The 27432-nt window shown below is 39.6% G+C and overlaps 1 protein-coding gene across 1 annotated transcript in view; it reads right to left on the reverse strand.

The window, feature by feature from the left end:
- Positions 1-27432, reverse strand: part of RSU1 (Ras suppressor protein 1) — a 116426-nt gene that overhangs the window by 61743 nt on the left and 27251 nt on the right. The window contains exons 4-7 of the mRNA XM_026843613.1: positions 25491-25609; positions 23887-23969; positions 23502-23616; positions 6083-6215 (exon numbers count right to left, since the gene is read on the reverse strand). Coding sequence (XP_026699414.1) covers positions 6083-6215; positions 23502-23616; positions 23887-23969; positions 25491-25609 — 450 coding nt within the window. The remainder of the gene's footprint in view (positions 1-6082; positions 6216-23501; positions 23617-23886; positions 23970-25490; positions 25610-27432) is intronic.

Genomic DNA, 27432 nt, shown 5'->3' on the forward strand with positions numbered 1-27432 from the left:
GGGGGGGGGGGGGCAGGCAGTCATCTGAATTTTTCACTCAAAAATCAGGAAACACGAATTCAGGAGCACAAATGTCTGTCTGCGTCACAGACATGCTGTCCTCTGCCACAAATAATCATGTCATATACTCTTGGTCAGTGCTCACTTCGAAACAAACAAGATTTTGGCCTTCATTTCTTCTGTCAGAAGGTTATTACCTAGCTCCCTTAATAGAGACCTTCCTTCAAATATACACCTGACCAGCTTATTTATATTTGTTTTGTCCACCATTATTTTTACGCCTTAAATGAAGTCTTTTCCTCCCCCTCTCCCTCCCAGTGACAGCAATGATCTCTGTTACCAGTCTTTGCTTTGCTAAACAAACCACATACTTTTTAGATCTCCTCTTGGCTCTTCAATCCTTTTACCATCCTACTATCCTGCCTCAGTTTGCCCATTCCGGCCTGAATTCATCTTGCATGAACACGATGACCAGCAGTGTGTAATATTTCCTTTTCTGTACTGGAAAATTTCCATTCTCTTAACCCAGCTCTAGAAATTGTGCTTCTCTTTCTCTCACTCCAGCATATCACACTGGTGGCTCACAGAAAACTTCTAATACGCACAAGTCTTACAATTCATTTGCTAAGTCTTCCTGTGCGGTGTGCAGATTCTCTTCTCTGCTGCTAGATTTGCATCATGAGCAAACGTCACTTAAATACTCCTGCCTTTTGTGCTCACACAGAAAATTCTTGTAGGTCCAACACTCTGCTGCATAAGTAACACCATTCCAGAACAGGATCTACTACTATCAGTTCAACCTGCTGATGCCTCCTGGCAATTCCCACTTCCCCAGGATGCTTCCCAATCACCAACACATGGATTTTTTTATTTGTTTGACCTCTTTTCCACTCCATGACAGGTGGTTTTACTGATCATCATCTTTACATCTTGGACAGCACCAATCATGCAGCTGAAATTAAATAGGCTTAACAAATGTGGAATAAGAACAGGAGTTATTTCAGGATACTATTTGTATTCTAGTGCATTGCTCTGAGTATCTTGCCAGTCTCCTCTAGTTGTTAAAAATAAATGCTGAAACACTCTTCATTAATAGAACCCAGAAGAAGAATCTCTTACTTCATGACCTGTGTCTGCTGCCCTGGAAGCAGCTGTTACATAGGAGTGGGGGTCCAGTTCAACAGTTCATTCTCAAGCAGGAAGCTGGGGAGATTGTCTCTAAATTGAGGACTGAAGCAAGAGTGGATTTTTCCAGACTGTCACTGCCGATAAAATGAGGTTTTCAATTACAATGCTTAGCACAGAGCAGCCTGCCCAGGGAAACCTATGTTCCAATGCTGCCAAGAGATATATGCTCAGCATAGCATTTATCAAACCATTTCCTCTGCTAAGAGTTAATGTGTCAGTCTTTAAAATGGCTTGCTCTTCTACCACCTTTCCTGATCGAAACGTGAAAAGTGCAACTTACTTTCTTTCACAAAACATCTTGTTGAGACTCTTGACTCCAAATTGACTGCCTCATAGGGAAAACCCGCTTTCTAGAAACTTAACCAGCAGTGACTGTTCTATCATAATCCTTCCTTACTGGAATCAGGCGGTCAAAACAGGGAGACAACAATCATTAAATAAAGTGTTTAAAGTGGACTGCTGAATTCAGTGGCAGCTTAAAAAAGCTAGAAGTCTGAATGCTATTCTAAGCACTCAGGACCCGCAAATTATTTTGTTTTAGCTGAGATTATGCTATCAGGTGATGATGACTGCAATAGACTGCTGTGATAAAAGCAAAATCACTACCCTTTCTGTCACAAGAACAAGCAGGCAAAGAACAAGTTTCACATGAAGACTGATCAAGAGCACATGATTAATGCCAAAAATGTACCAAAAGAACGGCTTTTTGGATTAACTTTGCTGTAAATGCCAGCAACCAAACCCACCCACAGGTACCAATTGCACATCTCAGTTTTACCTCATCTTAATGAAATCACTAATTAACTTATACTGATCCTGATGAGCATCACAGGATTTCCATTCTTCATAGGAGTCTAATTCACTGCTTTCGTTCAAACATCAATGTCTGTCTGCACTTGTCTAAGTACACTGTAACCACTAAATCATACAATCCATCATCGCTTTGTCAGTACCCTAGACAGAGAAGATCCTCTGAGAATATGCTTACAACATAAAGGTCACTTTGAAAATTGACTAAAGGCATGAATAAAAAATAAAACATTTAGTTAAGTCCTTTGAGGAGATGAGGTTGCCATTACCCTTTACTGTTTCAGCAAGCTCTTCAACTGCTTTTCAACACTACTGTGACACCACACAGGGAGTTTAACAGGACCTATTTATAGTGTATATAGAATATATATAGAATCAAAGCCAAAATTCAGCTTACTAACTTTCAGAAAGTTAGTACAACTGTCAGAGATTAAGAATCATTATATACTTGGCAAACTGACCTACTTCCAAATGATGTTGTCACAGGATGATATGTGCAGTGGGCGTATTTTAGCCAACAAAAGCTAGCAAAGTGCCAAGAGCTGCTGAATTTCCTGTTAAGAATTAAGAGCCCCTCCACACACATTTTCTGCCACAATATATGGCCCATCTTTTTGTCAGCACAAGTGTTCCTTGAAAAACGAGGGCTGAAAAAAAATCACCTGGCATCATTTCTCATGAAAGGTAAGGAAATTAAAGGAAATGAAAGCAGCTACAAAGTAAGAAGAGATGATCTGAGGGTCCTACTGGCTAACACACTTCTGAAGTAAAGCACAATTCCAGTTTTATACTTGGTGCGTGAGTACCATGTAAAATAGAAGTGCAAAAATGTAAAAGTATGAAAGACAAATGACATTTTATCTGTAGACATAATCATCCCTCATGGGTGTCATCTCTACTTACAAATTAATCACTAGAGCATGCATATCCAAAGACAAGGCTAAAAATGGGGTGTAATTTTTCACTAAATATGCTTGAAACAGCCAGTATGTTTCACAGAGGAAAGAAGAGGTTTGTGATGTATTTGGTAGTTGCTTCACAAAAGCAACCTCACAGAAACTGAAGGGAAATCCTCGACATTGACTGCAGTGTACAGTTATGGCTTGTGCCAGCCATCAGTAGAAACCTCAAAGTTTAGTAACACAACCGCAAGTGAGTGCATTGCCAACACTTACTGAGTTACCACTTTCTGGCCAAGATAACAACAGCAGAGTAAATATGATGTTCTAGTCATTGCAAACACAAAACAAACTGTATTAGTATAAACCCACTTAGTGAAATGTAACTTGCTAAGCCCCTGAAGCTTGGCACTTGTGACTGTATGAACATATCCTCTCTGTCTTAGCTAGTATAAACAGTGTGAGACTTGTAAACAAAGTAAAATCAATATTTCTAATCAGCCAGCAAAAGCAATGGGTATAGGGAGACAATTACCATCTCTGGAGCTCAAAATCCATCTACCATATAGATGCATAGCTCCTGGTTTATGAAAGTACCTGGAAGTAAACTTACTGATCTGATTGTCATCTGCTAACATATGTGACCTCTTCTCTTTTCTCAATGTTGCCAGTGAGGTTATCTAAACAGCATTCTATCTAGTCATCCATTTAACTGTACTGCTTTTTATCAGAGAAGAAGCTAAGCTGGCTGGATCTAATTTAAATTAATCTTTAAATTTTTCTTTTGGCTGAATGATCAAAAAAAAAACCCTGTCAAGAACTCAATTTTGCTTAGTTAGATATCTACAGAGAATACTACACTCACATCTTAGCCTTCTGATTTGTTTAATGAGAAAAAGACACAGTACCTGGACACAGTCTCTGACAGAAATAGGAAGCTGAAGGCGGTGTATAGTTGTTAGCAAGAAAAGATCAAAATTTCATCACAAAAAGGAGTTTTCATTTCTTCTGTGTTCACAGCTTATTTGCTTTTATGCACAATAATGCTACTAGACCTGTTATGTAGATTATTCCATTGCTTATGAGTTTTAACACCTAAAATCAAGTGCAAACAAAAAAATGTCTGTAGCAGGCAGCATCCAAGTCATTTTCATATCACACACTTAAAAAAAACTCGAAACAAAAAGGACAACCTTCTTCAGCACGAAAATCCACAAACTCTCCTTATAGCATGTGAAACAAGTACAATCAAGAATCAAAAGAAGTTGCTACTTTCTAACAAAATTAGAGATATTTTTATTTTTTAGTTTAAATTTCAAATGGTTATATGTTGAATATAAAAAAATGACATCTAATTTTTAACATCTGCATGCATTTGGTTTCCATCACTAATCTTTGAAAATAATAACATTTTAAGTAAATAAGCTTCTAAGATCAAAACAGAAGACATGAATGAGCCACGGAAGGATTCTTTGATTTTATTCCCCCCCCCTCCATTAATGGGTAGAGTCTGATTTTGCTTACACTGTTAACTATACAGCCTTCAAATATTTACTGTGGACAAAATCAAAATCAGCCCATTAGCCAAGACGACACTGTTACACCTCAGCAAAGAACAAGACAGCAAACATAACATGGCTAATTTAAAACAGAGAGCAATAGTTGAGGCAAGTGATGAATTACAGAACCTTTTATGTCAATTTTGATTGCACAAGGAAAGTTGCCAGAGTAGTTGAATATATCCAATTATACAATCTTTTTAAAAAAATTATAGATACATAACAACAGCACACACACACAACCCCACCCCCCAGCCTGAATATGGGTCAAATTCTCAAAACTGCACTTCAGCCCTTGAAACTTTGCTGTTCTCATGATGCCCAGAGCTGTCCCTGTGAGAAGTGCATGAGAGTCCCTAATCTACATTGTTTGGCAAACAGAAATATAAAATTGGCAATAAAAAAAAAATTATAAAACATTATCAAGAAATCTAGATGCAGCTTCACAATGAACTGCAGGGAAGGGATAGTCTGAGGAGAGAGACAGCTGTTTCCCTACACCATGTCTGTAGTACAGAGCACTACTGGAAGAAGGGTACTGCAGCCTACTTAAATCTATCTTGAGAACACATATTATAGCATAAATATCAGGACACTTCTGAGACACACAATCTTTGTAACCACTCTCCCATCTGTGATCCTTTTCACTTAAAATCTGTAAATGAAGAACAGCCTACAAAAGTCACTGCTGGATCATTTAGTTTCATATAGAAGTTTACATCTCAGTTACTTAACTGGAATCCCAAACACTTCACTGGTGAATACTCTCATTTGGTAATTGAGTTCAGACAGCTACCATATTAAAAAAACCTGTCAGAAATGTTTCTAAATTATTAAAGTATTTTTTTTAAATAAAGGGGAAATGTGAAAACTAACTTCCCAACCTGTAGGTTATACTGCGTGTTGTACTATCTATTGCTTCTAGGAAGACAGCATCAAGGTTGTTGTCAGACACCTAAAAGTATCTTCCCATCTAGAGTTTTATTGTGGACTGGTAACATGGAAATTTTTACTGTAAAGAAATATTTCAGTTTAGTGAATGATTAAAGACATTATTTCCTAAAGAAGCATTTGTACACAGAATTTTGAATTAAAATGAAGAAGAGCCAACATGAGGTTTATTTTTTTTTCAAGTTACATTGTTGAAAAAAGTACTAGCATTTGTATTTTAATTACCAGGGTTGTAGACTTCTGTAAACCAGTCCATATCAAAACATGTTGGAATTCTGGACATCTCTTTCAAAGCATAACAGCCTGAATCCGAAAACATTAACAAATTTCTATTTCAATCTATAAAACCTTACTGTACATACATAAAATTAGGACTTCTCAAAGGCTTGTACTGCTTGCTCTTTTACATCTCACGTGTTACTTAATAACTATTAGAAATGAACAACAAATGCAGGGCAATATGAGTCTTTGTGCTTTCCTAACATGTCTACATTGCGTTTATTTCTCTTCTTGCCAGCAAAATTCCTTAATAAAAATGTACATGTTCGAATATTTGCCCTGAATGCCAAGCTACTGCATGGATTATGAAAGGGTGTAGCTGATAACACTTTGCCAAACACACTACAGGAAAAAAGCAAAACCAACATGGCTATAGTATATAAGTGACATACTTACTATTTATATGTTTCTGAACGAATGTATTCAAACACATGAGATACTCCCAGCTGGAACTGGTCAGCAATAGGGGTAACCCAAGGATTGTTCTCTGCTTTGAAGACTTGCTTTTGACCAGTCAAATCCAAATTACCTGAAAGGGATTAAACAAAACAGCATAGGAAAACAGTTTGACACATGAAAAATATGAAAGAAATAGCTTGCTGTGAATATAAAACTTTTCATTCGTTTCAGAGACTACAACCATAATGGAAGCAAGTATTTTAGTCTTAGCAGAGAGGAACAGGAGGACACAGGAGTTCCCACCATTATGGATGATGGATGCAGTTCCACCCTATACATCTCAGTGCTAATACATATTGCACAGCAGGATTGAACTCAGCCCACTACATATAATATTTATTCATCAAATGAGTTTTAAGTAGGGCTTAATAGTGCATAGGTGTTGGGCCCTCTCTAACACGGCTTGCAGGAATGAAAGGAGAATGACATTGTGGTAAGAATTTGCCCTGCTGAAGCTTAGCATTGCAAAGCATTTCTCAATCACTGCTCCAAGCATAAGGTCAACAAGTGATGGCCAACAGGCTTTTTGCCTTTCCAGTGCCCAACGTATTGTTTGTACTGAGATCCTACCACTGATCCATGGTTATAGTTCTCCATACTGAGAAAAATAAAAACGTCATTCTTGCAACATGCCAGTTTTACCTATTATGTTGACAGGAAGACTTAGGAGACCTTTTAGGGGTTTACTTGGGGTTGGTTTGTTTGTTTTGTAAATGTTTAGCATCCAAAACTGAAACAGTACATGTTCTACTGAAACTCCTCATGACTATGGATAACACAAGCTGAATTCCAGGATGGTCTAGCCATTGAAATATTTTCTTGTGTTCTTTAAATTAAGAAATCTATGCTACCATTTTAGATTTATTTTAGTGAATTTTACAATTAAGAGAGGCCTACCACCCCACCACCACCACCACCCACCCCCCCGAAACCTAAAGTAACAAATAAAACCAAATCAAATCTTTAACTATGGAAAACAAAGCAACAAAAAATTTACAAGGTTTTGAAGACTTACTGAGCCAAGCTGTCAGAGAAATATGAAATCAACCTGAAGTACTAGTTTTCCAAAATTAAAGGCACCTGTAGCATGACCACACATGAGAGCTATGAGAGCTGCTGCAAGCAGTGTGCTTGCTGGCCATTTCAGTGCATGTTCTACATTACAGCTAATCCTTAACGGGTTTCTCTCCCAAGAAAGGGTTAACACAATTAGAGTAAAGACAGACCATTATACCATGTGAAAAGATGTCATGCATCTCATATTGGCCTATCAACAAGTTACCATTACCTTAGCAAGCTCATCTGTCAGCTGTCTGAGGCCTGTTCTTTTGAAATAACAACAGGCAGGGAGCATTTCACCCCTCTGTCAGTCAGGCGGCAATTGCCCTCACTGCCTCACGCTTCAGTGCGCCTCGTTAGGAGCCTCGCACCCATCTCCTTTATTAAGGGACTCAGCAGCCCTGTTCTAACAAGGATCAGGAAGCAGGATTAAGTACTGTGACAAAGAGGACCTAATAAGCTAGAAACTGGAGAATCTAAATCTATGCTGGCTGGCTCTAGGCGCAGGCTCACGCTGCTCACTATTCAGTTTGCAGGCACAGGCCACCGGGGAAGCAAGCCAGCGCTGTGATTAGCTGTAACCCTCTGACCGGTGCTGCTATGAAGATCATGTATCACTCAGGGGCTTGCTTTGCAATTGCAAATTGGATTTTCCATTTTATTACCTGCAAAAAACCCACATACATTGCTCTCCAAAACTACCAATGCTGTAAGCACTCACTTGTAATTACAGCTCTACAAGTACTGCGTCGCGGTAAAATGATCAATCTGTGTACAACTAATAAAAATAGTTAAATCTAGGGAGGCAAGCTTGGCCCCATCATGGGTCAGATTCAATGTTCCTTATAGGAATAAGTCACACGTTCCCAAAATCTCAATAGCCAGGATCTCAGCTGAATCATTTTGTCCCAAGCTGTGTCAGAAATTTACCACCCAAGGGATGCTGCCATATTTTTCCATTCCCACAGCGTAGTGTGCCCACTTCCATTCCAAATACCATATGGCCCATTTAAACATAATTAATTGTAATAAATACTTTTGTACTAAAGTCAGAGAACTCTTACAGCAAAAAGGGGACTCAAGCAAAATCAACTGTAGGTCTCCATGCCAAAGTAAGTAATCACTTCATTTTCCTCCATATTCTATTTTTTCCCAAAACACACTGTGGGCAGGTACAGATGTTACTTTTTACCTTCAGGGAGAAGGAGCAGGCAGAGGCCCTAAGGGTAAAATTAATCTAATTACTGAGAAAACTGGGGCACCCAAAAGTCTATAACCTGCACTGAAATCCACCCCCTCCCTGCCCAGGATGCCCCTCTGTGAGTCCTCCTGGCATCAGCTGGCCCAGCAGCCCATCCCACTGGCCACCTACACCTGCAGCAAGAGGTCAGCTGCCACCTCACAGCTTGGGCTTTTAATTGAAGAACTGAATGTTGTAGTGTGAAAAGGAACAACCTGTCTGTCCCTATGGCAAGCACCAGGCAGAGCGTGGGTGCTCCTCCACAGGGAAGTAAAGGAGGGTGGTCTCACAGAAAGCAGGAAGGACAGGGCACCTGATGCCTTAAACTCCTCCCCTGTTCAATACTGACATTTCCATCTGGAAATGAAGGACACAAATGGGCAGAAAACTAAGGAGGATAAGAAGTCATGGAGAGCCTGCCCCACCCTTATCAGCACTAGGGAACAAGCAAAGTCTAACACTCCCACCATAAGGCAAGCCACTTGAGAACAAAGAAGCAACATAATTAGAACAGAGACAGGATGAAAACACGTCACTGCTGCATAACCGTTTATTGCTACATTCTGGTGTCTGTTCTGCACTTACAACTAAACCACGTGTGAATCAAGGGTTTACCTAATTCTGCCCCGGCTACAGGACATCCAGGAGCCCCAAGCATGAGGCCAAAGTCTCGGTAATGTCTCAGGAGCAGTACATGCTGGGGCAACCAAGCACATGGGGAGCCCTGCACGAACCCTTCCGCCCCAGTTGTGAGAGATGAGAAACCAGGCCTGTGAGAAACTAAGACAAACAGCCTGGGAAAGCAAAAGTTGAGGCTGATTGAAGAAATGCCTCAAACACTCACAAGACAGAACTCTGAGTCACAGGGTGCATTCTGTGGAGGCTGAAGCTGATAACGCTGCCCGATGTAGCTGGGGGAGAGCCCTGTGGAGACAGGACAGCTCTCCTCTGGGGCACCTGGGCAAATTTCAAGGGCCATGTGTCCGGTGAATGAACTTTGCTTCATTATCCACGAAATGCATATTAAAGTTAACACCCCTCAATATGCTAACGAGGGCTGTCATGATCATGCTAATTACATCATCCCATGAAACACCTTACCCCTCCCCGTACATGGGATACGTAGCTATGTGGGTCAACCTAGGGGACGGACCCAAGGAAAGTGGGTATAAATCAAAGGGGGGAAGAAAGGGCTCACTCTCTCTCTGCCCCTCTCCCTGCCCCCCCTCTGCCCTTCAGCGAAGAAGATGGATGCCAGCCAAAAAGACGGCTGCCTCCTGGAACCCTCGCCGGTGGGATGAGCGCAGGAACCCAGACCGGTGATCTGTATTCCCCCATTCCCTCTATCTCCCTCTTTTCCTTTTTTCCATTAAGAAATGCAAGGCATATTATATTGCTTGCCACAATTTGCTATATACTTAGCCAATTACTGTGTGTTCAATTAGTACATTGTAGGTATTTAACAAATGCTTGAACTTGGAGACTTGTTGTCCGCTCCAATTGGGGATTTGCGAATCTGAGTCAATTGTCCCCCCTTGTCTGAGCGGGACGTGACACCAGTGCACCAAGACAAACCCAGCCACGTGGAAGAGATGATCAAGCCTGCCTGAAGCAATGGCTCTGGTACGAGGCTCGCTACAGGAGTGCTGTGCAACTGGACCTTACAGATGTGTCCCTGTCATCCCACCAACCATCTCCTTGTCTGGAAGGTTTTTTGTGGCAGCACTGTTCTAAGAAATGGTGTTATTCCATCCCTGCAGCACTAGAGCTACAGGGCAAGAAAAGAGCCATGGCAGATGCGCCTTTATGCATATTGTCTAACGGCAGCATCAGCAGAACAGTATCCCCAGGCCTGTAGGAAATTTATACACTGTTCTGTTACACGCATCACATCAAATCCCTCAGATATTTTTAGTAAGGAAAATACAAAATTGCCTCTAGTAAAAATCCAGTACTGAAGATTCAATCACAAAATGTATTAGGGTTGGAGATTGCATTGTTCATTGCTGGTTTGTTCTTTCCATGTACATCAGCGTATTACAAAATATTTGTTTATCTTCTCTAAAATTTGGCCTAACTAATAGATTAAAATCCTATTTCTTCATAATGGACTTAAGGTTCTTATTATTTTGCCATACTGAAAGAGACCAACTCCACTGAAATGCATTATAGTCACATGCCTCTGGTAAGAGAAGAAGAGAAGGCTGTAAGACTAGTCAGCACAGCCCCTTTCCTAGATCACCAAAATGTTTTTCAAATTATTTTTAAGCACTTCTAAAATTATTCAAATAAATAAATAAATAATCAAAACTATATATCCCAGAACCCAGGTCTAACATGCTTAAAGAACCTTCTAATTTCTAAGTCTGAATGATACTTCTTTTAAGCTTTCTATCTTGAACGGACATAAATTTCCAAGTAGGAAGAATGCAAAGCGGACATATACTGCTACCAGTGAGAAGATGCTGAAAAGAGAACAGTCAGGAAAAAAGGAGAGCAGAGATAAAGGTCTAACAGCTGACTGCTGTGGACAACCTGCACAGAATGACCAAAAGCTTCTAAAAGGAGCCAGCTGTGTGGTCTCAGAAATACCTGATCTTGGCATTTTCTTTTTTTCTATCTCAGCACTCATTGTGTCTAAAGATGATCCTGAACTATTAAGTTTACTTGGATCAGTGTGACTGAACTTCTGTGTTTAACCCACCTTAAAACCAAATTGTTCCTATGCTTAACTAGTAAGCTGTACAGACCTGAAAAATTTCTGCTGTCCACAACTCTTGTTAACTGCCACCTGGAAGCTATAGTAAATAGATCTACAAAAAAACCCTTGAAAATTCCAGGACAAAATCAAAGTATGTACATTTTTAATTTTAATGTGTTCTAACTTAACACCATCCATTAACTAAAACCACCATTTATCAGTGCTTAAATTCAGAGCTCCCACAGACATAGGTGGACTGAAGAGGCATCTCATACGACAATGGGCACACCTCATCCTGAGTGACATTAAAGGGAAAAGGCAGCTACATTTTCCCTGTACCTCCCTCACTAAATATACCCTGCATGATAGTCAATGTTTCTTGTTATTTTCCCTCAGTACTGTTGAAATAAAAAGTGGTTTTCTGTGAACATTCATATTTTGCTCAACTGCCTGTAAAGGTCTGAAAAGAGCTCATAAAAGCAAATAAAATGCTGTCTCCCACAGTCATGTTTGCAGAAAGTGTCAGAGTGAGCCAGTGATAAGGGTCAGAGTGAGCTGAAAGGGCCCAATGGTGTTTAATATCTTCGTAAGTGATCTGGATGATGGGATCAAGTGTACCCTAATGAAGTTTGTCAATGATACCAAACTGAGTGTGGAATTGGACACTTTGGAAGGGAGAGCCAACCTGGATAGGCTGGAGGAGTAGGCTAACAAGAACCTTATAAAGTTCAACAAGGAGAAATGTAAGGTCTTGCACCTGCAAAAACATAACCCAGGAGTGCAGCACAGACTGGGATCTACCTGGCTGGGGAGCAGCTCTGTGGAAAGGGACCTGGGGATCCTGGTGGAAAACAAGCTCAGTATGAGTGAACAGTGTGCTGCAGCAGCAGATAAAGCCAACAGGATGCTGGGTTGCATCAACAAGGGCATCACCAGCAGAGATAGAGAAGTCATTATCCTACTCTACTCAGCACTTGTCAGGCCACACCTGGAACACTGTGTTCAGTTTTGGTCCCTGCTATACAAAAAAGATGTGGACAGGCTGGAGAGGGACACAAAGATGATTGAAAGACTGGGAAGCCTGTCATATTAGGAAAGGCTGAACGAATTGGGTTTGTTCAGCCTTGAGAAGAGAAGGCTTAGGGGAGACCTTATCACCATGTTCCACTATTTAAAGGGTGGCGACAAAGAAGGTGGAGATTACCTTTTTACAAGAAGTCACATGTAAAAGACGAGAGGTAATGGGTGCAAGTTACTCCTGGAGAGATTCTGATTGGACACAGGAGGAAAATTTTTCACAATTAGATCAGCCATTAGAATAATCTTCCCAGGGAAGTGATGGATTCCCCAACATTGGATGCTTTTAAGATTCAGCTGAAGAGGGTGCTAGGCCATCTTTTCTAGAACATGCCTTTGCCAAGAAAGGTTGGACCAGATGATCCCTGATGTCCCTTCCTACCTGAAATTCTATGACTATATGGCAGTAGCTAAGCCACTATCCATCATATTTGAGAAAGTTGTGGCAGTCTGCTAAAGTCCCCACTGACTAGAAAAGGGGAAACAACCTCCATTTTTAAAAAGGGAAAAAAGAGAGGCCCAGGGAACTACAGGCCAGTCTCATCTCTGTGCCTGGCAAGACCATGGAGCAGATCCTCCTGGAAACTATACTAGGGCACATGGAAAATAAGGAGCTGACTGGTGACAGCCAACAAGGCTTCACTCAGGACAAATCATGCCTGACAACTCCAGTGGCATTCTACAACAGGGTTACAGCATTGGTGGATAAGGGAAGAGCAACTGATGTCATCTACCTGGACTTGTGCAAAGCATCTGACACTGTCCCACATGAAATTGGGAGGGACTTGGATTTGACAGATGGACCACTTGGTGATTAAGGAATTGGCTGGATGGCTGCACTCAAAGAGTTGTGGGCAATGGCTCCACAAGTGCAGAGCAGTGACAAGTGACATTCCTCAGGGGTTGGTATTGGGACTGGCGCTGTTTAACATCTTTGTTGGTGACATGGACAGTGGGATCGAGCACACCCTCAACAAGTTTGCCAACACCAGGCTGTGTGGTGCAGTCAACACACTGGCGGGAAGGGATGTGCCATCCAGAGGGACCTGGACAGGCTGGAGAGGTGGGCTCGTGTGAACCTCATGAAGTTCAACAAGGCCAAGTGCAAGGTCCTGCACATAGGTCAGGGCAGCCCCAAGCACAAACACAGGCTGGGCGATGAGTGGATTGAGAGCAGCCCTGTGGAAAAGGACTTGAGGGTTTTGATGGATGGAAAACTGACTATGAGCCAGCAATGTGCGCTACAGCCCAGCAACCCAAACATATCCTGGGCTGCATCAAGAGAAGTGTGGCCAGCAGGTGGAGGGAGGGGATTGTCCCCCTCTACTCCACTCGGGTGACACCCCACCTGGAATGCTGTGTCTAGCTCTGGGGCCCTCAACATAAGAAGGACACAGACCTGCTCAAGCAGGTCCAGAGGAGGGGCACAAAGATGATCAGGGGGCCAAAGCACCTCCCCTGTAAGGACAGACTGAGAGATTTGGGGTTGTTCAGCCTGGAGAAGAGAAGGCTCTGGGGAGACCTTATAGCAACCTTTCAATACTTAAAGGGGGCTGCAGGAAAGATGGGGAAGAACTCTTTATCAGGGACTGTAGGGATACAACAGGGGGTAATGGTTTTAAAGTGAAAGAGGGTTTAGATTAGATGTAAGGAAGAAATTCTTTCCTGTGAGGGTGGTGAGATACTGGCACAGGTTGCCCAGAGAAGCTGTGGCTGCCCCCTCCCTGGCAGTGTTCAAGGCCAGGTTGGACGGGGCTTTGAGCAACCTGGTCTGGTGGAAGGTGTCCCTGCCTGTGTCAGGGTAGGTGGAACGAGATGATCTTTAAGGTCCCTTCCAACCCAAACCATTCAATGTTGATGGTACCTATCACTGACCAAGGGTGTCTCCAGACTTCCCAGGCTCCTCCTGTCCATTAGATCTAGCCTGCAAGCACCTCTTATATGCAACTGTAAGCCCCTCATCCTCTTGTGATGTATGATATACAGAGTGTGTCACAGTTACCCAATGTATGTATACTTGATGTATAGTAAGGTATAACTAATGTACATAGGCATTACCTCAATACAAACAAAAGAAAACAGAATGAACACAAACCTGACTTGTCCTTTCCACTTGAACACCCCTTGGCAACACTTTAAATACTTTCAAAAATTAAAAGGTGAAATAAAGTAATTAAACAACTCTGACATTTGAGAACTGAACATTGGCATTCAGCATAAGAAACATGATCCTAGCTGTAAAATGCCAGATCAACACTTCTTTGTAATGGTTTAAATTCATCCCTAGTGGAGCTTCATTAAAATCAATGGAAATAATTTTTAGCCTGTATACTGTTGAGTTTCACATCTGCGTCCCGTTGATACTGACTCACCTTCCAGCCTACACTGTACAGCACTGACCTCAAGGAAAGTCCTCAGGCTATAACACAACCCTTTTAGTGATTCCTCTTAAGACAGCAATTTAAACGTTCTTTCCCTTTATAACACAAAGATCTTATGCTCTCACTGTTGTACCTAAGGACAGGAGGAATGAAATTAGTTTTATTTCTTTATTTAGATACAAATACCCCTGAATCCTGTTTTATTAAATGCTAAGTAAGGGATCAATTGACTACAATAAATTTAAACTTAGGTTATATGTAAAAAAACATCTGTCCTGACTTGTTACAGATTTTCTTTACACTACAGGGCTTATAATTTTTATTACTTTTGTGGCAGGTGCTTTGTCTCCACATAGAGAGAGATTGGTTTAAGCAAGAAATATCATGACTATTATGTCATTAAAATTATACCAAAGCAATTAATTGTGAATGATGTCTTAAAATCTATGTAAAAGAATTAAAATACACAGTTTTCTATGCCACAAAGTGTTATTAAAAGCAAATTATTTTTACACTAATCTTAAACACATGTAAGCTGTTCATCGGTAACTTGTATCATTCCTATAAACAAGATCACCTCTGCTTTGAAGACCTCTACCATTTTCAAAGTTTTAGTAACAGGAGAGAGTAGAGTTAAATGGTAGTTATAAAGGAGCAGTAAGACAACAGGGAGCAAAGACTTCTTGTACGTAAGTGAAATGTGACTCAATCTTTTTGGAACCAGCAGAAATATTCATAGAAATATTCAGTATGATAAACAAATCTACAGCTCCATAGCATATGTTGAAAATATACATTTGCTTACTGATGAGTTTCAATGCACTACAAGAAAACAACTAGTAAATCTAAACCTAGACTGAAGCGCCTCCAAAAGATCTATCCCAGCAACCTTACATTCTTGTACTGGAGAAGGTCTAACAGTATCACTTGGAGTCACCAGTATTCCAGCAAACCCCGAAATAGCATTTGTGGTGGTTGTACAGAACAGGGGAAAAGGTTTAAGTTTAAAATAAGAAGTCAGATTCAGTACATACAATTAAACTAAACAGATATTCCAGTGCGTCCTCCTGCTTTCTTGACCACAGAGACTGGAACACCTGCAGCCTCACACATGAGAGTAAGATAGGAAGTCCCAGGGTAAGTGAAAGTTGAACATGCAATCTGAAATCCAAACACTGAAACCTAAGCCCATCTTCAGTTTTACAATCATTTCCAGGGACAGTAAACAGGAGTGCAGACATTGTAACATCACACATTATTCTAAGAACTTAGATGTAAATGAGAATTTCCAGTAATGAGCTCAGAGATTAGACCCCAACTGGAATGTTCACTTGAATACATCTAACAGTAGATCTCTGCCATTTCAGCAATTGAAGAGTTAAATAAATACATTTCAAACAGAAAAACATGTGGTCTGAAAAGCATCAGGAGATGGGAGACTCTGCCAGTGGTGTCATGTTCAAATGGTTTATCACTGTTAAAATGCATTCTTTATTTCAGTCCTGAACTGAGCTGCCTTAATTCTCAAACACTGCTGCTTCTTCTGCCCAGTTACAAGGGAGAAAGATGACCTGTGCTTTCTTCTCATGGAGTTAGTGAGGTTCGGCAGCTAAGTCTCCTTTCACTCTTCCCTCCAATAGGTTAAAGACTCTGCTTACTATGTGTGAGATCAGAATATCTACTCTGTTTGCTTCAACTCTTAGCAAAAGGACCACAGCTGTAATAAAGTAAAAGCAGACTAACTAAATCTTGACTTCTTTACCCTTGATGTAAAGGTGAAGCGATACAGGGCAAATTGGTATTACCTCAGCTACCACCATTTCAATTCTATGGGAAGAGAATTTTACTCTCCAGCACTGTCCCACCTCAACCTTTCATAGAATAGAGTTTAAAAACAAAGTTAATTTAATCCATATTTATATGATATTCCAGCATCATAGCAAAGGTCAGCCAGAATCATTATACCAAAGTGTAATGGGGAGTCTGGCACAAGGAGAATTCCACTCCAGAATGTGTCAGGACTGAAGATGAAGCCTGGAAAAGACAACAGAATGAATGAAATGCTGAACTTCTCCCTTAAAACCATATTTCAGGTATTAAATACAGGCAGAATACAGACCTAACCTGGTTGGGCAAACTCACATTTCCACATTCCGATGACAGGAGGACCAGTTAACTCTCTGGGAACAAGAGAAGAGCCCTAGCAAATTCTACCATCACTCCACACAACAATTCTGACCTTAGCAGCACAAGTAGCAGGAGGAGTAAATAATTTTAACATTCAGAGGATGAAAGCCACAAAACCAGGAATTTAATGCAGCACACAAGGCACTCCTAGCCAAACAACATTCTGCTAATGGCTTGTACTTCCACATGACAAATCATGCTCTTTCAACAGCCAAATTCCACCACACACAGCCTTCAGATACCAAGGCAACCAGCCCAGATGATGCTGTGGTGTGGGTAGCTAAGGGGAATGGCAGAAGAAACAGCAAGAAACTACTTCAAAATGTTTCCTGTATTCTTTCTAAAATTATTGCAAATTACTTATGACTTAATTTCTCCCTCATTCCTAATATAAGAGAGACCATTTACTAGAAGATCTGCAAGTATTGCAAGTTTCACAGATTTCTTTCTTTGAAAGGTAACACATTGTGCTAGAAATACCATTTCCTTCACTGCTCTGTCTAACAAATGTCCAGCACTGACCAGGATCTTGAGGGGCAAAACAACAGTCACTGCTAAGTGTTCCCAGTGAAGAAACCCAAGAAACACACTGTGAGGCAGACAGGTTTTGGAACAAAGGGAATTAATGTGATGTCAAAGTAGTTTAACATCAAAGATGTTTTAATGGCACAGGAAGTATTACAGGCTTAAGAGGATCAGCATCCCAATTTATTTGAAATATATTGCACATTTTTTACAACCTCAGAAACTCCCCTGGGATTCTCAATTACAGGGGAATTCAACAGAGTATTCTGTATTTGAAGGGTCCCCATCAGATCAAAATCTAGTTAATTTAAAAATATGAGTTCAGAAAGGATTCACTGTATTGCTTTTGCCCCACACCTTTAAAACTTCTATTCAAACACAGGTTGCCAAGTACTCAGGAGAGCAAAACCACTTTTAAGTACCATGAAACACATAAAATGAACCAAATTTAACAACAAGTATAACATTTGCTCAGATTGGCTCTAATTACAGTACTTTTACCTACCACAACTCCAACAGAACAGATGAAATATTTGCTGACAGAAACATCATTATTATGCTGATGGTACTTATAATCATAGTACAGTCAACATTAGGAAAGCCTACACACACACTGGAGTCATCTGAGAAGCGACAGTAGGACTTGCATATTTTAAAAACTAATGTAAGATCAAATCCGAATCCTGGGAAGTTTGGCAAGAAAAACAGCAGTGTAAGGAAATGAATGCCTGTGGTGTAAATCTGAATGATGGGCTGTAGAAAATATCTTTCTGTGTATAATGAAACTGCAGAGTTGTCATCTCTTCCCATACACCTTAACTAACTCCCATCAAGTGCTCTGTGGAATCAGCCTGGTTTCTAACTATACAAAAAGTGGTGGGTGGTGGTTTTTGTTTTGGGGTTGTTTTTTAGCTTAAAATAAGCTTAAAATGAGAAACACAACTAGAATATTCACAAATTTTCAGAGATGCTTTTCTTACATAAAGGATCTGTCCGTGACCTATCTTGTTATGTACATTTTCTTATTATTCCTTAACTAATAACTGGTACATCAGTAGTCCTAGAAAACAAGTTATTTCATTTATCCACTGGGAAGTTTAGTAAAGGTCCTCAGTTTTTAACATCACCTTTGGCTTTGTTCCAAAAGTAGAAACAGGTAATTTTTTAAAAAGTATAAGGTATTGATTAGTTGTTCCAGTGCTCAGAGCTGGTGTCCAAAGAGTCCCAGGATCTTCAGGCTTCCAACAAGCACCAGACCTATATTTGCAGGTTTGAGTGATGTCTGCGAGCAGCTGGTGCCTACAAGTTGAGGCCTGTAACAATTAGTGGTAAGAGAAGCATTCCATTATACCTTAAATAGTAAGAAATCTTTTTACTGAACAATGTTTAGCTTTGTATTTAACAAGGCCTGAGTGATTAAAATGTACAGAGAAAATACCCTAATCTTGAGAATAGATACATCCTGGAAGAAATGCTCAAACAAGGCAGATGAAAAGATTGGCCGGACAAGAGAGCTAGGAAACACCAAGGGGAACAACCTTTTGTCCTCAAAAGACGTTGCGATCATAAAAGGGAAAATGGGCTAATTCCCCAAATGACCACTGACAACCAAGACCCCCGCACATGCATAGTGTAGTTTTGCAATGCCAGCATTATGTGAATGTAATAGATAGGCAGAAAGGTGGAGAGTTCCTGGAAAATGGATGAATATTCATGTATGTAAGGTATATAAAGAATGAACTTTTGGTTTAGTTTTTGTTTAGCACATTAGGTGGAATGATCCCCCGTGCATCCAGCGCTGCAATAAAGAATGCCTGCTTTCTAGAACTCCAAAACAAGTCTCAAGAGTAAATTCCTCTGCCGGCTTTTACTAACATGAGCAGCACTGTTGTAACACAGGTAGAGTGCAGTGACAGTTTATACTGAAATAAGAAAAGTTAGGCATTTACGTCTAGTATACTTAGAAAAGAAATACCTTTTGTTAAATAAGTGATTCCTATGTTTGCACATGCTTCTTATAATTACCTAAGTACACTGCTATTTCGATTTAATATTAACTTGAACAAATAACTGCAGCAACTACTTTGTGTAATGTAGTACTCACATTTTCTAGAGTCATTTCAAATGCCTAAATTTTAAAATGTCTTCCTGTGATGGAAATATTGAGATTTTTTGGCAGAATTCCTTGAACTTTCTATTTAAAGCCAATCATTTATCCACAGAAGATAATTTAGCTGTTCAAAACTAAAAAATGATGAAAGAATTACTTAGCCATTCTGACACAGAGATTTAATTTACAAAATGCTTCACCCTCCTTAAAAAGGAACCTGACTTCTTACCCCAACAAGTGGTGTTTTTTCCTTTTTTAAAGAGCTTGAATTTCCTACTTTTCAAGTATGTATCTAACTTCAGTTTAGATAGTCTCTCACTTTACCTGAGGAAACTATTTGATAAACTAGAAGAGTACTGAACATTATACTTAAAAGCCACTGATGCCAACACTGAGTTTTGGAAAAAGAGGAAGGCAATTCCAAATGCATCCCTAGAAATCACTGTTCTTCCCAAATGCATACATATGAGCGAACTGTGTATGTGTGTGCAGACATGTGTGTTGGCAGCAGGGTAAGCAACACAGTCAACATTAGAACCTGGGTTTTAAAAATCATGACATTTGTTTTCACATAAACCCCACAAACCTACAGATAAGCTAGTTACATTCTCTGGGTGGCTATTTACATTTAGCTATAGCTTTGTGAATATTCTGCACCATATACTACTCTTACACTCCTGACTCCGCTAAGAAAAATCTTTGTGAGTCACATATGGGTCCACGCAGATGACCAGACAATGAACTTAAAACATCATCATTGATCTTACTAATTGCATCTGCCACTGTATGTAGTTCTTGTTTCTACTCAGCTTTCTTTCCAAACACCATTCCAATTGTTAAATAGTCAGAATACACACAGTGACAGATTTAGTGCTTCCTTGGCAATTTATATAACTGACTGCAACTCTGTTGTTGAAGTGAATCATGATTTATTTGTCTCGCAATGCAGCACATAACCTTTTAAATGCTAAGGAAAAAAATGCCAGCGCTTCTTTAAAGTTTATATATGACTGCCCACCACCATTCCTCATGATCGGGTTTTTGAGAGACAAAATGATAAAAACAAGCTGCAAATTCCACCCACCTACTCCCGGCCATTTCCTGCATTCATCACGTATTCATACAATACGTACTGTATTTACAGACAAGCACACTCACCCAGAGCACCAGTGCACTTTTCTAGACCACTCTTTTCCTGCTGGGCAAGAATATTTTTTTTAAATTAGCGATAAGTATTCTCTGCTAAACTAAGCGCACGTGTCATGCTCAATCATGTCAGGTGAAATTAAGAGCAGGCTGCAGGGTTTTATTTATTGGTATCTCTCACCATTCCAAAATTGTGATCCCAGTGTCTGTCTAGGGCCTTTTCTCATACCCTACTCTCCACATCTTCTTCTGCATTTATTTCCACTACTCTTAAAAAACAGTTTAATGTACTCCTCCCCTTCTCCTCATTCAAATACACTGGTTTATTCTGGTGTTTATACTGTGCCCACCTCCCTGGTAAAGGAGTGTCTAATGACTCCTTGCTGTCCACCAGTGCCTGAAATAAGCCAGTCAAAAGCCTTCAGCATCTTTAATTATGAAAGTGATAATGAAAGGAGATAGGTTGTTTGCTTTAAATGGAACAGCAGTACCTCCAATTAATGCAAATAGGACTGTTTCATTGAAAAGCTATTTATCCAACATGCACAGCACAAAGTATTTGGATAGTTCTCCTTACATTATAATTCAATTTTAAAAATTTAGCAGGTAGAACTCAGCAGATAAAATTGTTTTTTCCTCAGATGGCAACTATGGAATTAGCGGTCCATTCATTAGCGTGTAACACTCACATACCACCTTTCATTGGCAGACTTCAAAACTTTCTGCAAATGTGTCCTTCTCTAAATTGCCCTAGTTTGTTGAAGGGAAAACAGGGTTGCAGAGATGAAGAGAGTTTTTCTAATCGTTCAACAGATTCATGCTTGCCTGTGGCCTGCTCCTACCCGATCACAAACAAGTCGCCACAACTGCCACCTGGTGCTCCATTTACTTCCACTCCCTAATGTTTGCCTAGATGTTTAATAAACAAGCAAGACTATTGCTTCGTGCAGTAAATATGCTTGCAAGTTACACAAGTTACAAATTCAGTGTAATGTTCTCTGTAAATATAACCCCAAATCTAGGCTATTTTAAATATCTGACATGGTTCTAGCACTACACATGGCATAGACTGCAATAGAAATTATGCCAGCTGATCATGAATGAGGATCTTGGGTGAGGCCACAAAACGAAACATTGGTAATTTAATACATGAAGAGAAAAGAATAATTTATAGAATAGCATTTGAGGAATAAATGGTGACAAGCATTTAAACTGTGTCAGTGCACCTCATCTTGATCAGGCAGGGCAAAATTACAAGTCCTTTTTCTACCAGAAGGTGGTATTGTTCTACAATGTACACAAATGTTCACTAAAAGGAGAAATGCTTCCCTTGGTCATCCTGAGGTTTGCAGGTCACTACAAAATAAACATGAAGAGTTTTGCTTCAAATGTTTCCATTTGGTTTGGCCAATGATGATAAAACCATTTAAAGTGAATCTGCTGTTTGGCTTGCAAGGCAGCAGCATGTTTAGAACATTTAATTAGCCACAGAAGGTGGTTAAACTCAATGCAGCATTTAACTTCCACTTTCTGGAAAACACAAGGCTATAATTTATGAAGCTACATAAAAGTACATTTACAGATACTACATACTTCTGAAATGTTATTGCTGTTTAAAGAGACTTTATAAACAAATATGACTTTGATTAAAAGCTGAAGAAAGTATACCTGTGTCAAGGAATAAACATCTGAAATTAAGGAAATGAGAGTAACTTTCATCTACCAATGGCAAGGGAAAAAAAAAAAAAGAAAACTCATCATCATATAGTCTGCTGAATTGATAAAGGCAAAAAAACTGTGGTGGGTGAACAAATAAGAGTCAAAACAAGCATCTTACCCCACCTCACAGAAAAAAAACAGATATTTCGCTGTATAAAACAAAAAGCATACATTTCAGATTGTCACATTTATGCACGCAGCTGCTGCATTCTCTAATGGGTCGAAGTAAGTTCTTACGACAACAAAAAAATTCTGCTTTATCCTACTAACTTCAGTCACTATCTTCCTGAGTTTTGGGAACTATTATTTGGAAGATACTAGTAAAAACAAAGAAGCTTCCCTATATAACAGTCCACAGTAAAAACAAACAAGGAATAAACCCTACATAACAGGTGTTTCAAACAGGTAATTGATACACCTTCATTATTCCCAACAAAAATATTTTATGACAATCTTTAAATGCTGGCTTGAGGCACACAGGCACAACTTCTATTAAAGTTAATGGCCCTCACTCAAAATGGAACACAGCAATACAAATTCAGCAAAATCCATAGTTAGGTTTTAAAGAAAAAAAATCTACCTTATAGGTTGAAAGAAGCCACTTATAATCAAATTTAAATGGCCAGTACCACAAATTCAAAGTATGTCAACCACCTCCACTGCTTTAAGTGAAAGAGCTGTCACTTGATTAAGGGAGGCTACTGAAACAGAAAAACAAAAACAAAAAAACCACAAAACCACCAAAACTCTGCTAATTTATCTATGTTTTACTCTAGTTGATCAAACTTTCATTTTTACAGGAACAGTCACAAAAAAGCCAATTATACGGCTGTCATTTTTGCTTAATATAAAATGCAGCCAGAAACAAGAGCAGCTTTACAGATCAATGATATGTTATTTGAATTTACAAATGCAATTTGTAATGCATTTGATGCCATTTACAAATTATCAGTCAGGTGTACTAATACACAATGAAAGTGTAACATGTAAAAAACTAATAAAACGAAACACATATCTTCTGGCCCCTCCTGCATATCCAGTAGGAGTGAGAAAGTGAGTATTTCTCAGGGGAAAGTAAATATTAGCAGCTATGACAACTTTTGTTGTAATCGTTTCCTAGTGTTTAACAGCTGGTTTTGTTTCAGAGGAAACACATTGCATCATCATCATTATTATTATTCAAATAAATAAATGATTATCCATAATCTTACCTAGTTCTGGGGGTAGCACAGTAAGACGATTTCCCTGGATATGAAGTTCCTTAAGCTGAGTGAGCTCACCGATTTCTTTAGGCAGTGATATCAGGTCATTGTCTCTAAGACTCAGCTAAGAGTGAATATAAAGTAGTCAGAACAATTTTGGGTTACCATCAAGCAGCCTAAACCAGACCTCTACTCCCTCTGCCCCCACCTTTCTCCTAAACGCTCAATTCTTCCAATTTATTTACAAGTGTCTGCTGGTAAACAAGAAACAGTTCCAGGTGTAGTGGTCTATTCCTGCAAACATACCCTACTACTCCTCAAATTGACTAGACTCTATTCCTACAAGCGTTGCAAAAGGGAATTGATTTTCCAAGAATTTAGATAAATTACTTACTATCTGCAACTTTGTGAGCTTCCCAATATCTGGCGGCAGGATTTCAAAATCGTTGTCACTTAGATAGAGTGCACGCAGGGTGGCTGCAAATTAAATAGCAATATATAAACAGGGTGGCATATAACCCAACCATTTGAGGTCTAATCAATAAAAGGGAGTCAGGTTTGATTAATAATCCTGACTTGGTGAAAAGCCTTTGACATACCCAGGGCTCACAATAATAACAAGCAGGTCAAACTTAGATTTACTGGCTTATTGTATTGTTGGTGTGTTCAGGAAAACATCTATATTCAAAAGGACTGGCACAATTAACAATTTCTACAATAGCAGACTGGCAGGTTCTGGCATATAGTCTCAATGCTCAGCTGTCAGAATACAGTCATTACTCTTTATTACCCCTGATTCTTATTTATTGCATCAATTTGCATCCTAAACAAACATTTAAAAAATCATCTGAGTTTTTTGGACAAATGCACATCTATGTTAAGCTCCACAGAAAGCACAGCCTGACACTGGGAAAGAGACCTTAAAAGAGATCAATACAGAAGACTCAAATTGTAAAATTTGTAATTTCCATGCTTAGTCTTTATGAAATTCACAAAGGAAGAGATGACCCAGCACAACCATGTAGCTTGCTATTATTGAATGAGCATACATGACAGTTCGGAAAAAAAACATTAAAATGGAGACTCACAAAGAACTGTTGGGTGCAGCGGGAAGGAAGGTGGTCAGGTCAGCAAAACCTCTCCTCCCCACCAGAGAGGGGATCCCTTTTGTCTTATGCAGTTTACTCCTCCTCCTCTTTTCATTTTATTAAATGTGACAATTTTTAATAATGCTGACTTAAAAATTCCCCTCTGCCAGGTTACAATCATGAAATCTCTCAGAGAGCAGCACTCCTTCCTCTCCCCTCGCTTGTCGCTTTCGCTGCTAAATGCACTGATCCTGAAGCCACTTCAGCACAGTACACTGAAAAGACCAGTAAGGTAGCAGCATCACCGAAATCCAGAAAGTGCCAGAATTCAAGTTGCTTAGGCAACCATAATGCAGCCTTTTTGCACATATGCATTACAATAACTTTATTTTAACTCTCTGAGTATGTATTTTTAACATGTTCAAAATGTTAGCTTAGCTCTACCATTCCTGTGCCAAGCTTTGTAACCTTTGCATATTTTTTAATATACTGGACACTTCAACATCCACATGCTGTTAAATATATTTCAGTAATGAACCATCAGGAACACAATTATTTTTAGAGTCAACACACAACAGTTGCCTTGCAAAACAGTTTACTTTCTGCTGAGTTTTGCAAGTTTCCATGAAGTTTTAAGTTTAACTGAATATGGGATCCAAGGAACTACCACTCAGAAGAAAACTAATATACCATTACTAACCAAGTCTTCCTGTGTCCAATGGTGTCAGGTGACTGTATATCAGTGATAAATATTGCTAAGCTATGTAGAAATATTCAAGACATATTCAAAGAAAAATATAAGTATCAGAAAAATTCTGTTGAAGTTTGATCTCCATCAAATAAATTTCAAATGCAGAAAGCAAAACATTATACCATGAAGATTTGCAGAGTTTTTATAAAAGTTTCTTACTCAGATAGAAGAAGTTTCCTGGCAGAGAATTTTCATTTAAGTTGTTGTAAGTCAAGTCAAGAACCTCTAGAGCTGGTAAAGAGCCAAATCCCCTTGGCAAGGTGTTTAACCTGTTCATGCTGTAGGTAAAGAGGGAAAAACAGAACATGACATCAGTATTCACTTCATCTAGTAGGAATAACGCAGGAAACAAGACTTTCATTTCTAAAAATGTAATCTACACCAAGCTTCCCCTTTGTTTTGAAAAGGAGTTGATGCTACAAGATCCTGAGCAAGCCTTTCGCCATGCAGAGTTTCTATCTCTCACTCCCATAAATATGCCCCAAACTTAGGCATTCAAGGGATCATGCCTGTCACGCCAATCAAGAGCCACCCCTGAAACATGACAGTGCTATGCTCATCTTAAACAGTGTGCCATGGAGAAAGCTGGCTCTTGGTAGATGACCTGTCTTCTAGCTAAACTATAAATTACCCTTTTGCACATCATCTTGACCATTTGCCATTCCACTGTACCACACAGCTCTTTACCATGATACCAAATACAAAGCGGAATACCTCAACTGCACAGTGTTTATGTTAATTGATAATTGCTGCTCAAGCCCCCTAAGAACAGCAGATTTGTGTCACTAGATAACTATTGATGCACATGGACCATGGAAGTAAATAAAATGTCAGCTCTCTGATTGATGAGGCTTAGTCTAAATATAGCTCATTCAGCCAGTCTTAAGAGGGTTTAGGATAGCTGTTCCCACTGGCAACAGCCAAAACATGGGGAAAGCTCACAGAAGGAAAAGGTTCCTCTGATTACCTGGAGCAGACAAGCTACAGAAAACAGCAACTCTTCTCTGACCTCAAAGGGCCTGAACAAGGTGATCCACATAACCACTAGTGTTGCTACAATGACAAGGAGAGGCAAGTTGCTGGAGACTATATTTATAGAACCTTACGGTTTGTCTGCAAGCTACAGCTCTGGATGCTTATTATATGAACAGAGAAGTACAACCAGCTTGTTATTCATAGCATCCCTATTGCGTGTACACCAAACATACAGCTTGTGTGTATGGATCTTGCTTCGGTTGTCACCTAGGCTTAAAAGTGGAACAGAGAAGATAGGCATCTTCAGGAAGAGCACTTACAAGTAACTATTTTGAAGAACTGGATTTTATTCTTCTGTGTTGATTGGACTTTCACATGTTATCTCTAAACATATTCTGAATTTGATTCTCCTTCTGATGCAAAAGTAATAAATAGCAACAGCCACAGCTGAAGTCAAGAGATGTAATGTGAATGTATGAAGCATGATGTAACACTAAAAACTATGAAAACTCAAGTCAAAATATTGACAAAGTTGGGTACCCAAAAATAATAAAGACTTTTGGCTCTAGTCTCTAGGGCCTTCCCTCCCCCATGTAATGTTTGTCAAATACTGTGCTATACTATGTGATAAATACTATGAAATGCATCTATAGGACAGTTAATAAGCTCATCTTCTAAAAGTTCTCTAAACACAGGAGCAGCACCTCCACTGTAAGCATGATGGCTACACATCCACATGAGCAAAGGCAGACGAAGCACATACAACATTACAGACTCTCAGATACTAATCTCACTTTTCCTCTCCCACTTTTGCATAAGCCAGTCCCACCAGAAGAAGAACTGGTAGAGATGAGAACTTCTCCCTCCTCATCCCCCATAAGAAGTCCTACCAGGGTCATGCACCTTGAATGACTGTTGGAGTCGTACCTATTAAAATGAAGAAAGGCATTCTCCACTATTGCTCCTGCACACTTGTCACTGTTTTAAAAACTGTTCTTTGTATCAAACAGGTCTAAAGAAAGCAGCTCCTTTTTCACTAGTAAAAAGAGTAAGTGGCCCTGACAGCCTTCCCTTTTGTGAGGGAGAGAGAGAGAGAGAGAGAGAGAGAGAGAGAGAGAGAGAGGCA

Source organism: Athene cunicularia, assembly GCF_003259725.1.
Source record: "Athene cunicularia isolate RWA chromosome 2 unlocalized genomic scaffold, athCun1 chr2_part1, whole genome shotgun sequence".
Lineage (NCBI taxonomy): Eukaryota > Metazoa > Chordata > Aves > Strigiformes > Strigidae > Athene > Athene cunicularia.